The sequence below is a fragment of the Amphiura filiformis genome, chromosome 1 (assembly GCF_039555335.1).
Source record: "Amphiura filiformis chromosome 1, Afil_fr2py, whole genome shotgun sequence".
In the NCBI taxonomy this organism is placed as follows: Eukaryota; Metazoa; Echinodermata; class Ophiuroidea; order Amphilepidida; family Amphiuridae; genus Amphiura; species Amphiura filiformis.
This window is the reverse complement of record NC_092628.1, coordinates 36,377,848-36,391,058: the sequence shown is the minus strand read 5'-3', so window position 1 is coordinate 36,391,058 and position 13,211 is coordinate 36,377,848. Positions and strand designations below refer to the sequence as shown.

General features: G+C 38.5%; 1 protein-coding gene across 3 annotated transcripts in view; it reads right to left on the bottom strand.

Annotated features, from left to right (window-relative positions):
• LOC140146341 (uncharacterized) overlaps nt 1-12,903 on the bottom strand; it is a 19,722-nt gene extending 6,819 nt beyond the window's left edge. Inside the window, exons 1-3 of one of the 3 annotated variants that reach the window (XM_072168163.1) lie at nt 12,062-12,903; nt 10,828-11,028; nt 6,068-6,251 (exon numbers count right to left, since the gene is read on the bottom strand). In XM_072168163.1, the coding sequence (XP_072024264.1) occupies nt 6,115-6,251; nt 10,828-11,028; nt 12,062-12,902 (1,179 nt within the window). In that variant the 5' untranslated portion in view covers nt 12,903 and the 3' untranslated portion in view covers nt 6,068-6,114. Of the gene's footprint in view, nt 1-6,067; nt 6,252-10,827; nt 11,029-12,061 lie in introns of those variants that run through there. The other 2 variants (XM_072168172.1, XM_072168153.1) reach the window with 2 other exon arrangements.
• Nucleotides 12,904-13,211: the final 308 nt, after the last annotated feature.

Genomic DNA, 13,211 nt, shown 5'->3' with positions numbered 1-13,211 from the left:
TCTTGCATGCTAATTAAAGCCATATTATAACATTTTCATACAAAATAGATTAGCATTTCTTTGCCATAAAATGTTAGTTTTTACTGTCAGATATATCCCCTTTTATTATTTTTGAGCCGAACATCTACGGAGAGCAAAGTAAATTTTAATTTACTACCAGGCCACATGTCGCTAATACGTACCACTCCTTCGGTCATGTTATGGTATGACCTTTTGTTGTGTAGATCACCGTCCCGCACGCCGTGTACGTACTGTGTGTTATGATCATCGTGTATGCGTTCGACTAATAATTCCATCGTAATAATAAAACGCCGGTTCCATCGTTTTATTCAAAATCTTGGATTTTGACAAAACTACAGCACCTAGAGTCTTGATTTTTGCAGGGTATATTGGTTTAATAAAGTACAATATAATCGTGTAAAAAATGAATTTTAAAAATCAGTGAGGGCGTCCTCCTTAGCAAATGTTATAATATGGCTTTAACCTAATCCCACAGAGAGAGTGTATACAAATTGCGTACTAGGGCCATTTGACAGCATGCTCAATGTGAACCCAAGTATGGCTAGTCTGTGCGAGTTGTACCTGCAACTCTTGGTCAATTGTCCGTCAAAAGCTTTACATATCAATGACAATGATATAGCTATTTTCAACAGAACAGACTTATGACGGTATTTCAACATTTGTGATATCAGTGGAATCCTGCTGCATTGCAACCTGTGTAGTGTCATCTTGGGTCTGCTGCTGGTGCTGTATTGTATTTAGGTTGGCTTCATCTCCTGATGATATGGAAATCTGAAAAAAAAAAAAAAAAATAATGCAAAGCAAAAGAGATGATAGGAGAAGGGTAACCTAGGATACATGTAAGCTTTCCCCTGTATCCCAAAATGGCCCATACAGGGCCTAAATTTCGTCTTGGTTTGCGAGAATCAAAATCCATCATAGTCACTGCACTTACTGTATGATACAATGAGAGAAGTTGATTCTCTGGCAAGAATCTTACGAGAATCGATTCTGTGATTCTCGTCGAAATCTAGGCCTGCCATATCAGCCTAGGGGTACATCTGTTGCTAATATTCTCAAGTCAACATTAGTATTTTTCCTTGTGAGAGAAAGTTGAAAAATCATATGTACCACAATACCACATACAATGTTTTATTTGTACACAGAAGATTGGCATATTGTTTGAAAAATTATTAGATATATAAATAACTTGAGCAATAAATGGAATCTAAATCATAAAATAAGCCCAGATGACTTTTGTCCTCAGCCGGTATCCAATCCAATTTTATGCATATTAATTGCGGTGATCATGTTCATTTACATTACAATGATGTTTTCCTTCAGCTAATGATGAATATCTATCAAAGGGGCAACCTGCGAGGATGGAGTAGACTCTCATATGTAAAAAGACTAATTTCTGCATTAAAAATCTCACTGTTGTGGTTGCTTTTTTCACTGTATTATCGGTAAGCATTAACTAATTTCTGCCAATCCGATATTTTACCGGACGCATGTAACGGGCCAATCCGATATCAGGTTAAGTCTTTAAAATAATAGCACTGCAACTACCTCAAAACTAGAATTATGCGGTGGCCCCCACACAAAGGTGTGTAAATAAGTGCAGAGTGGATTAATGAAATATAGGCAAAATATACAAATAAGCTCATTAATATAATGCAAATAACATTACATAAAACTGCAACTGTAGAGCACTTCAGGCTAACATATCCAATCCCCATACCAAGTTTGATATAAAATTGGACGGATTGAGCATGATACCTGAATTTATCGGTCGAGCTCGAGTTTTCAAATATACTCTAGCGAGATCGATAAATTCAGGTATCATCTAAAAATATCCATCAATTTTATCATTATTATATCTTCAGAATCTTTTTTGGTCAAAAACATGATTTTGAGCAAAAAAAGCGAGTTTTAGTAGAAAATGAGAAAATGTGATTTTTGTTAAAATTAAAAATGTGATTTCTGCTCAAAAATATGATTTTTGGTCAAAAATGTGATTTATGGTCAAAAATATGATTTTTGGTCAAAAAATGATTTTGGTCAAAATGGCAAAAAAAATCAAACCGGAAGAGACATACATGGTGACTTTTGCATATAAAGTATATGAACTATGAAGAGGTTACAGACCGATACACAAATTTATCAGACACCGATACTGATATAAAATTGGACGGATTGAGCATGATACCTGAATTTATCGGTCGAGCTAGAGTTTTCAAATATCATGCGAGACAAAGTCGAGCGTGATATTTGAAAACTCTAGCGAGATCGATAAATTCAGGTATCATCTGAAAGAATCCGTCAATTTTATCATTATTATGTCTTCAGAATCTTTTTGGTTAAAAACACAATTTTAGTTTAAAAAAGAGTTTCAGTAGAAAACATTTTTGGTCAAAACATGACTGCTTAAAATTGTGATATCTGCTCAAAATGTGATTTTGGTAAAAATGTGATTTTGGTAAAAAATGGTTTTTGGTGAAAATGTGATTTTTGGTAAAAAATGTTATTTTTGGTCATAGTATGGCAAAAAAATCACACCAAAAAAGACATACATTGTGACTTTAGTATATAAAGTATATGAACTATGCACTCTATAAAGAGGTTACAGACCGATACACAAATTTATCGGACAGCCGATACACAGATTTATCAGACAGACAGGTTATGTACAAAGTATAGGATGCAAGATTCTGAAGACATAATAATGAAGTTGATTGGTCTTTGTACTAAACTGCAGAATGGATTAATGACAAATGTAGGAAAAATATACAAATAAGCTCATTAATATTCATAAATATGCAAATAGCATGACACAAATCTATACAGCACATCAGGGCACCGCATCTATTCACTAAAGTTGATCGGTTACTGCATTAAAGCTGCAGAGTGGATGTCAGGGCTGGAAAAATGACAATTTCTCTGGAAGATGATCAAAATATCCTTCAAAAGCCAAATTTCCCTCAAAATTCTGATGTATTTCTTTACTTAAGTACATTAATTTCCTCAAACTTCCAAATTTCCGGGCAGGAGCTTCCCACTTTCCACATTTTTCCAGGCCTGGTGGATGTGGGGGCCAAAAATGAATAAATAATAATGTGACATCATGATTAAAGTGCAAACAAATTGAGCATGTCAAGCTAAGTACTTGCTTGTTAATTATTTTGGGAATGTGAGATATCAGGAAATATGCTCTGGGGTATCACCCCCTTCCCCAAAAAGAAACTCTTTTGTGATATATCAACTTTAGACCAATCACAGACCAATGGCAGAGCAGACTAATTAATAATATTCTGACATGTTATTGTATCATCCAATTCTGGAAATGTAAATAAAAATTATATAATTCCAGAATCCGGATTAATTATTCCAGAAAACTTGTGCTAAACATAGTTGGCAAGTAAAAGATAAATTGCTAGATGACCACAGTTTGCCATAACAGATGATACTATGTTTCAAAGTAATGGTCAATTTTATCCTGTTTTCCAACTAAATGACCTACCTTGACCTATGCTGTTCACTCCAACATGGGGTTTCACAATGGTCCTCCATTTCTGTCTGTTTATGGATTGGTGCCCAGCCACCACCACAGACTTCAGGTTTAATTTGGTGCAGTCAGCCTTAATGCAATCTAGCCATTGTTTAGGTGGTCTACCTCTGGGTCTGTCCCCTTGGATGTGAGCATCAATCAGTAGTTTGGGCTAACGTGATGGTGTCATTCTTTGCAGAGTCTTTTTTGAGTTACCCCATCGACAACAGATTGCTCTATACCTAGGCGTTTCCTGATTGCTGTGTTGCGGATTTTGTCCAGTCTTGTGACACCCAATATCTTCCTTAAACACATCATCTCAACGACGAGGATTCTGTCCTCATCGACTTTCTTCAGTGTCCAGGTCTCGGCTCCGTAAAGCAATATTGAAAGGACAAGGACTTTGTATAGCTCTGTCTTGGTATGTGTTTGGATGTCCTTGGAATTCCCTATGTTTTGAAGTTTCTGAGCGGCCCCTATTTCTTTCCCTATTCGGAGTTATATGTCATCTGTGCAGGATCCGTGTTGGCTGATTGTTCCTCCCAGGTAGGTGAACTTTTTAACCTGGACAAGTTGTTTCTCATCTATTTTAATGTTGATTTGCTTTGGTACTCTGCTGATGATCTTGACTTCTTTGTGATCTTCTTAATTGTTGAATACACTTCCTTGGACTTTGCTGCCTGGTGTGCATTGTCAACTTTGATACACATATCCTGTAGCCATCTATCATGGCATCCTTTCGTTTTCCTTTTAATTTCTCTACTAAGGAAGTTTTTCCAACTAAATAACTCATATCTATTTGAATGTGGTTTGAACAAGGAAATAGCAAGTCAGAATATTATTAATATCGGTGATCTGAATCACACCAGTCCTGTGATTGGTCTAAAGTTGGTATATACGAGGGTCATTCAAAAAGTTCTACCTCCATCATCACATTCACATCTCTGTTATCTTACGTGCCAGGATATTAAAATTACCCATGCTTATGCTCTTAAATCTTGGCTACAAAATAAAAGTTATTTGATTAAAATGTGATTTGTGAAATTTGGTTGTTTTAACACATCTTAAAAGAAGTGTTGGTTTAAGTGAATACCGATTTGGTACATCGGGAACGGTCTGAAAAGAAAGACTAATTTTGATTAAAAAGGTCACCAACATTTATGTGGAAAATACTGGAAATCATTAGACTTATTTCTGAAAATGATTAAATTGCTTAATTTTTGTTAAGATAATTAAATCAATATCTAATGCTTGCAGATAGTACAGTTTTACTGAGTATCGTGAATTTTGTTTAGATTAGCCTCGTATTGACCCTTTTTAATAGGTTGTTGACTTTGATCGGGTCAGCACTTGTTGGTTCAAGTCATATTAATTGGTTCATAAGTTAAAACCAAATAAGTCTTTGTATTTCGTTATTATATTCAAGGTTATTAACAAACTGTTCATCTCATTTCCATGTTAAGATGCATCCATTGCTTAAAATAAGACATAAATATGAATTACCCTTCAACATAGTTTAGTCAAAATCTGCTAAATTTCACTAACATTTGTGTGTCTGTTGAACCCTTCCATGTTTCATCTCATATAAAACATGTTTCATTTAGTTTTGAAGTCTCAATGCATATTAGGGAGCTCAAATATGGCGAAAATATTCATCCTGAGTAAGCAGTTGGACAACCACAACTTGAAAATATTTTTATGGACATTATCCAAAGCTACAATATGATGCGTACTAAACTTTTGGCTTCAGTTTTTAACCGTTTCCGATGTACCAAATCTGTATTCGCTTTAACCAACATATCTTCATCAAATAACTTTTATTTTGTAGCCTAGATTTAAGAGTATAATCATGGGTATTTTCAATTGGCTGGCACCCAAGATAACAGAGATATGATGATGGAGGTAGAACTTTTGAATGACCCTTGTATCTGAAACTATGGGAAGCTTATGATTGGTTAGGAAAGTTTAGCAATAATCACAATTAATTTGTGCACATGACAATAACCTTATTCAACATGTTCAATCATGGCGAGTGCACACAGACAATGGAGCTTGCTATTGTAAACTTTAACCATATTGACGGAAAGTGAAAACTCATGGCAGGCATGCATGCATGTAGCCAGCTTTCTTGATCAGGGGGGCAAAATTAACCTGGTATTAGATATACCTGGTTTTTATTAAAGAGATTGTAAATGTCAAGTCTTTGAGATTCCACAAAGGCTTAATTGGGAAAATGTGCATGCGTAAGTAAGCGCATAAAAAAAATTGCATTTACATTATTTTCCCCCCTAAATTTGGTATTTTATACTATTTTGGCCCATGAGCGGGCTGAATTTTGGTGGAAAATGGGCTCCTTGCTCTTTTTCTTTTCCCTTCCCAATTTTCTCTTTCATTTTTTGTCCGAGGGGCACTAATTTTCTCTTTTATTTTTTGTCAGGGGCACTCTGCCCCATGCTGGCAATGCTACTGAATGCATGATGTGTACAAAGTAATAGGGTTGCAACTTGGTTATTTCTGCATCATTTGCCATCACTGATTATCTCAAAACATCCTTGCGGTCATTATGGTCACTTACTCAGCTTGTTGCATCTCTGGTGGGACCTCAACATAAGTTTGCCCATCACTGCCTCCTTGAGTGATAAAATCTGCTGTCCAACCTCTCCATCTTCAACACGGAACTGTACTTGCATTATTGATGAGCCTTCTATGATGCATGGTAGAAATAAAGACAAACAACTTTGTGACCTTTGGTATGTCCCAGAGCTTTGCAAATACTTCACAAAATTAAGGTTAAAAAATAGAAGCAAAAACAGAAAACAACCCCACATATTTATTTAGCGCAATTACATTAAGATCATTGCGCTTTACAAGTCATTATGCATTAATTGCCCCTCTACCTCTAATCAGCCCCTCTAGTCACACACTCATATACCACTATCTGTTGTGACTCACATCTGACAAGGATTCAATGTCCCAAGCTCAGGTGCTGCAGGTTGAATGATACATCTTTTATTACAGTTTTTATGCCATTGCAAAGTCCTGAAGAAGTGAAGAAAACTTAACAACTTTGTATGTCTGAGAGCAAACTTGTTAAAACATAATGCTGTAACAGATTGCCATCATAGAAGCCTGTCTATTATCCATACCTACCCACCCTTAGCAGTCAAGTTAGCTCAATCGATAAGGCATTCGACTATGGTGCGAGAGGTTGCGGGTTTGAACCTGGCGGTGCCTAAATGCGCTCGTGGGAAAATTGAGTTAGCTTGACAAGCTAGACAAGGAACTTACTGCTAATTTGTCTCGTTGTAACCCGTACGAAACTCGGGGAGCTGATCCTGGTTGCGATGGTTATTTGTTGGAATGTCTAGGGTGTGCGCTCTTGAAGTAGCAAAGTCCCTGAATTGTTGTTTAATGGTTTATGGAATGATGTGGAGCCCGTAGTGGTCAGCAACAACCTGTAAAGTGTGCTGAGGCTTGTGGATTAACGTCTAGGTGTTGTGCCAGCGTAGCACACTATAAAAATCACTCGCCTTTTTTTTTTTAGCAAACCATTGTGTAAGGTAGCCCTACCTTGCTCTTGACCTTCAGACACTCCAGACTGACTATAAATCACTGTGCTTTTTTTTAGCAAACCATTGTGTAAGGTAGCCCTACCTTGCTCTTCAGATACTCTAGACTGACTATAAATCACTGTGCTTTGTTTTAGCAAACCATTGTGTAAGGTAGCCCTACCTTGCTCTTGTCCTTCAGACACTCCAGACTGACTATAAATCACTGTGCTTTTTTTAGCAAACCATTGTGTAAGGTAGCCCTACCGTGCTCTTGTCCTTCAGACACTCCAGACTGACTATAAATCACTGTGCTTTTTTTAGCACACCATTGTGTAAGGTAGCCCTACCGTGCTCTTGTCCTTCAGACACTCCAGACTGACTATAAATCACTGTGCTTTTTTTAGCAAACCATTGTGTAAGGTAGCCCTACCTTGCTCTTCAGATACTCTAGACTGACTATAAATCACTGTGCTTTGTTTTAGCAAACCATTGTGTAAGGTAGCCCTACCTTGCTCTTGTCCTTCAGACACTCCAGACTGACTATAAATCACTGTGCTTTTTTTAGCAAACCATTGTGTAAGGTAGCCCTACCTTGCTCTTGTCCTTCAGACATTCCAGACTGACTATAAATCACTGTGCTTTGTTTTAGCAAACCATTGTGTAAGGTAGCCCTACCTTGCTCTTGTCCTTCAGACACTCCAGACTGACTATAAATCACTGCGCTTTTTTTTTTTTAGCAAACCATTGTGTAAGGTAGCCCTACCTTGCTCTTGTCCTTCAGATACTCCAGACTGACTATAAATCACCGTGCTTTTTTTTAGCAAACGATTGTGCAAGGTAGCCCTACCTTGCTCTTGTCCTTCAGACACTCCAGACTGACTATAAATCACTGCGCCTTTTTTTAGCAAACCATTGTGTAAGGTAGCCCTACCTTGCTCTTGTCCTTCAGACACTCCAGACTGACTATAAATCACTGTGCTTTTTTTAGCAAACCATTGTGTAAGGTAGCCCTACCTTGCTCTTGTCCTTCAGACACTCCAGACTGACTATAAATCACTGCGCCTTTTTTTTTAGCAAACCATTGTGTAAGGTAGCCCTACCTTGCTCTTGTCCTTCAGACACTCCAGACTGACTATAAATCACTGTGCTTTTTTTTAGCACACCATTGTGTAAGGTAGCCCTACCTTGCTCTTGTCCTTCAGACACTCCAGACTGACTATAAATCACTGTGCTTTTTTTAGCAAACCATTGTGTAAGGTAGCCCTACCTTGCTCTTCAGATACTCCAGACTGACTATAAATCACTGTGCTTTGTTTTAGCAAACCATTGTGTAAGGTAGCCCTACAGACATTCCAGACTGACTATAAATCACTGCGCTTTTTTTTAGCAAACCATTGTGTAAGGTAGCCCTACCTTGCTCTTGTCCTTCAGACACTCCAGACTGACTATAAATCACTGTGCTTTGTTTTAGCAAACCATTGTGTAAGGTAGCCCTACCTTGCTCTTGTCCTTCAGACATTCCAGACTGACTATAAATCACTGTGCTTTGTTTTAGCAAACCATTGTGTAAGGTAGCCCTACCTTGCTCTTGTCCTTCAGATACTCCAGACTGACTATAAATCACTGTGCTTTTTTTTAGCAAACCATTGTGTAAGGTAGCCCTACCTTGCTCTTGTCCTTCAGACATTCCAGACTGACTATAAATCACTGTGCTTTGTTTTAGCAAACCATTGTGTAAGGTAGCCCTACCTTGCTCTTGTCCTTCAGACATTCCAGACTGACTATAAATCACTGTGCTTTGTTTTAGCAAACCATTGTGTAAGGTAGCCCTACCTTGCTCTTGTCCTTCAGATACTCCAGACTGACTATAAATCACTGTGCTTTGTTTTAGCAAACCATTGTGTAAGGTAGCCCTACCTTGCTCTTGTCCTTCAGACATTCCAGACTGACTATAAATCACTGTGCTTTGTTTTAGCAAACCATTGTGTAAGGTAGCCCTACCTTGCTCTTGTCCTTCAGACATTCCAGACTGACTATAAATCACTGTGCTTTGTTTTAGCAAACCATTGTGTAAGGTAGCCCTACCTTGCTCTTGTCCTTCAGACACTCCTGACTGACTATAAATCACTGCGCTTTTTTTTTTAGCAAACCATTGTGTAAGGTAGCCCTACCTTGCTCTTGTCCTTCAGATACTCCAGACTGACCATAAATCACCGTGTTTTTTTTTAGCAAACCATTGTGTAAGGTAGCCCTACCTTGCTCTTGTCCTTCAGACACTCCAGACTGACTATAAATCACTGTGCTTTTTTTTAACCAAACATTGTGCAATATAGCCCTACCTTGCTCTTGTAGCAAACCATTGTGTAAGGTAGCCCTACCGTGCTCTTGTCCTTCAAACACTCCTGACTGACTATAAATCACTGCGCCTTTTTTTTAGCAAACCATTGTGTAAGGTAGCCCTACCTTGCTCTTGTCCTTCAGATACTCCAGACTGACTATAAATCACTGTGCTTTTTTTTTTTTAGCAAACCATTGTGTAAGGTAGCCCTACCGTGCTCTTGTCCTTCAGACACTCCTGACTGACTATAAATCACTGCGCCTTTTTTTAGCAAACCATTGTGTAAGGTAGCCCTACCTTGCTCTTGTCCTTCAGATACTCCAGACTGACTATAAATCACTGTGCTTTTTTTTTTAGCAAACCATTGTGTAAGGTAGCCCTACTGCGCGCTTGTCCTTCAGACACTCCTGACTGACTATAAATCACTGCGCCTTTTTTTAGCAAACCATTGTGTAAGGTAGCCCTACCTTGCTCTTGTCCTTCAGATACTCCAGACTGACTATAAATCACTGTGCTTTTTTTTAGCAAACCATTGTGTAAGGTAGCCCTACCTTGCTCTTGTCCTTCAGACACTCCTGACTGACTATAAATCACTGTGCCTTTTTTTTAGCAAACCATTGTGTAAGGTAGCCCTACCGTGCTCTTGTCCTTCAGACACTCCAGACTGACTATAAATCACTGTGCTTTGTTTTAGCAAACCATTGTGTAAGGTAGCCCTACCTTGCTCTTGTCCTTCAGACACTCCAGACTGACTATAAATCACTGCGCCTTTTTTTAGCAAACCATTGTGTAAGGTAGCCCTACCTTGCTCTTGTCCTTCAGATACTCCAGACTGACCATAAATCACTGCGCCTTTTTTTAGCAAACCATTGTGTAAGGTAGCCCTACCTTGCTCTTGTCCTTCAGATACTCCAGACTGACTATAAATCACTGTGCCTTTTTTTAGCAAACCATTGTGTAAGGTAGCCCTACCTTGCTCTTGTCCTTCAGATACTCCAGACTGACCATAAATCACTGTGCTTTTTTTTTTTAGCAAACCATTGTGTAAGGTAGCCCTACCTTGCTCTTGTCCTTCAGACATTCCAGACTGACTATAAATCACTCGCCTTTTTTTAGCAAACCATTGTGTAAGGTAGCCCTACCTTGCTCTTGTCCTTCAGATACTCCAGACTGACTATAAATCACTGTGCTTTTTTTAGCACACCATTGTGTAAGGTAGCCCTACCTTGCTCTTGTCCTTCAGATACTCCAGACTGACTATAAATCACTGTGCTTTTTTTAGCACACCATTGTGTAAGGTAGCCCTACCTTGCTCTTGTCCTTCAGATACTCCAGACTGACTATAAATCACTGCGCTTTTTTTAGCAAACCATTGTGTACGGTAGCCCTACCTTGCTCTTGTCCTTCAGACACTCCAGACTGACTAGTTGTTCCTTCTGTTACAGCATGAATCATAGCCTGGTCTTCGTTGATGGCATACACAGGTACTGTAGAGTTCTCCACACCTGCTGAAGTAGCTTCACTCATAGAATTTGGGATTGGTAGCTGAATCTGGACTTGACTCTCACTCCCACTTGATAAATGTCCTAGGCCTTGCAAATAGAAAAATGATAATGACAAAAATATGACCTCTTTCCATATTCCTGCCCAGTGTTATTTGGTTCATCACATTGTGTTTAAAAGCTGCATTAAATTACACTTCACAACAGCACGTTGAGATCCACTTCATGGATACAAGTCATGCTTTATAAGACAAAACTTCATGTTTTATTCTGAAATCCTCCACCCAAGGAAGCCCATGCTGAGGGGCATTAAAACTTCACCCAATAAAATACAAATTTGTTCCAATTTTGGCATAATCTTGAAGCAGACATAAATCATTATTATCAGACTATAGTCCATTTGGCTTCCTCAAGACAGTAACGTCTGCCTGTGATACATGTGCAATCAAAAGTAGTGTATCTGTAGGGCGTAGTCACTTGGCGCCATATCGGGATACAGTTGCAATGCTTATGATCATGTGTACAAATGTATATCACACACGGATGCTGCTGTCTTGAGAAATCCCAATTTGTAGCTTGAGCAATGATACGTAAGCCTCATTGAGAATTGAGAGGGTTCCATTAGAACAACTCTTCCTATTCCTTTGTACAGGAGCCAAGCGTTGTTAATCTGTGATGAATCCACACTTTTCCGCTTATGCGTAAACACTTTCTTAATACTATTTAAAAAGTAACAGCTAAACATTACCGCTTCATTCTTTTATTGCTGATAGGCTATCAATATAGAAATCACAGATCTTAAGGTTGAGTGGCAATAACAAACGGATATTTCGAATGGAAGAATCATGAGAATTAGACAACATTTAGCTTGTTTTCGTTGTTGAAAGGGATTCAATCATGTTTCACCATTGTTCATCACCGATTATCAACTCGCATCCAGTGCAGCTAAACCGTTGTTCATCACCGATTAACAACTCGCGTCCAGTGCAGCTCAGGCAGGTAAAGCTGCCCTCGCAAAGTAAACCATGCAGACGACGCGAACACATCGTTGTTAATCGGTGATGAACAACGGTGAAACATGATTGAATCCCTAATTGAACGTGTATCGTGACTAACCACCTACCTTGCATATTAATGATCTGTTGTAGAAGTTGTACTGCACTATTACTGGGTAGTTTAATGTGTAAATCCGAGTCACCTGTCACAACTTGTTCACTGCTACTCTCTGCCATTGCTGCTGCTTGGATCAGAGCACCTGCTGCCGTCTCCTCACTGCTTGTCCCCGCTATCTCAACATTATGTTGTTTGAGGAGGTGATCTTCCAGAATGTGATATGATGAACAAACAGTTTCACACTGTGTACATTTATACTGTGTGATAGTTTCAAGTGATCCATTATCAGTGTCCTCAGGTACCTGCATATCTTGCAACAAAGTTTCATCAAATTCAACTTCTGGGTGTTGCTTGCTGTAATGACTTCTCAAACCACTTTTAGTGTTGCAAAAATACTGGATACAAATACCACACCTATATGGTCTTATTTTTCCATGCATATCCCAGTGCTTCTTCAGTTGTGATTTTTGAACGCATGTAAAATCACATAGATTGCACATAAGGAGCATTTTGGAAGTGTCGTTTTGACCAATGTTAGCATGTTGTGACAAGTTGTGTATTTTCAATGAGTTTTTGGTCTTGAATGCCTTCCCACACTCATCACATAGGTGTGTCTTTGTGTCAGAATGTCGCATCATATGTGACTTGAGATTACTCATGTTTCTGGAACCATGCCCACATATTTCACATTTATAAGGTGCAACACCTTCATGTATCCATACATGCTGGCGAAGTTCTGCAATTTTATGGAATTTCTGAGCACAATTCTTGCACTGAAACCACTCCTTTCCTTGCTTGCGATAAATGTGCGTTCTTCTCCCAATTATTTGTTCGATCTCCTCTTGCAGCATGCCAGGATGGTTATCGACAATATGATTTTGATATCCTGTTCCTCCGAACCTGGCATCACATTGTGTGCATTTGAAGGCATCAGGTATAACATGTTTTGCGCATATGACTTTGTAGATATACACTGCTTGTTGTCTGGAAACCACATTCAGTACAGTTGTACTGTCTGCCACTATGTGTGCATTCTTTGTGTATTTTCAAGTTCTCTCGACTATGTGATGAATAATCACAATTCTCATGTAAACATTTGAATTCTTTTTCTTCCTGATGAATCCTGGCATGATTATCCAAGTATGCCTTATACATAAAAA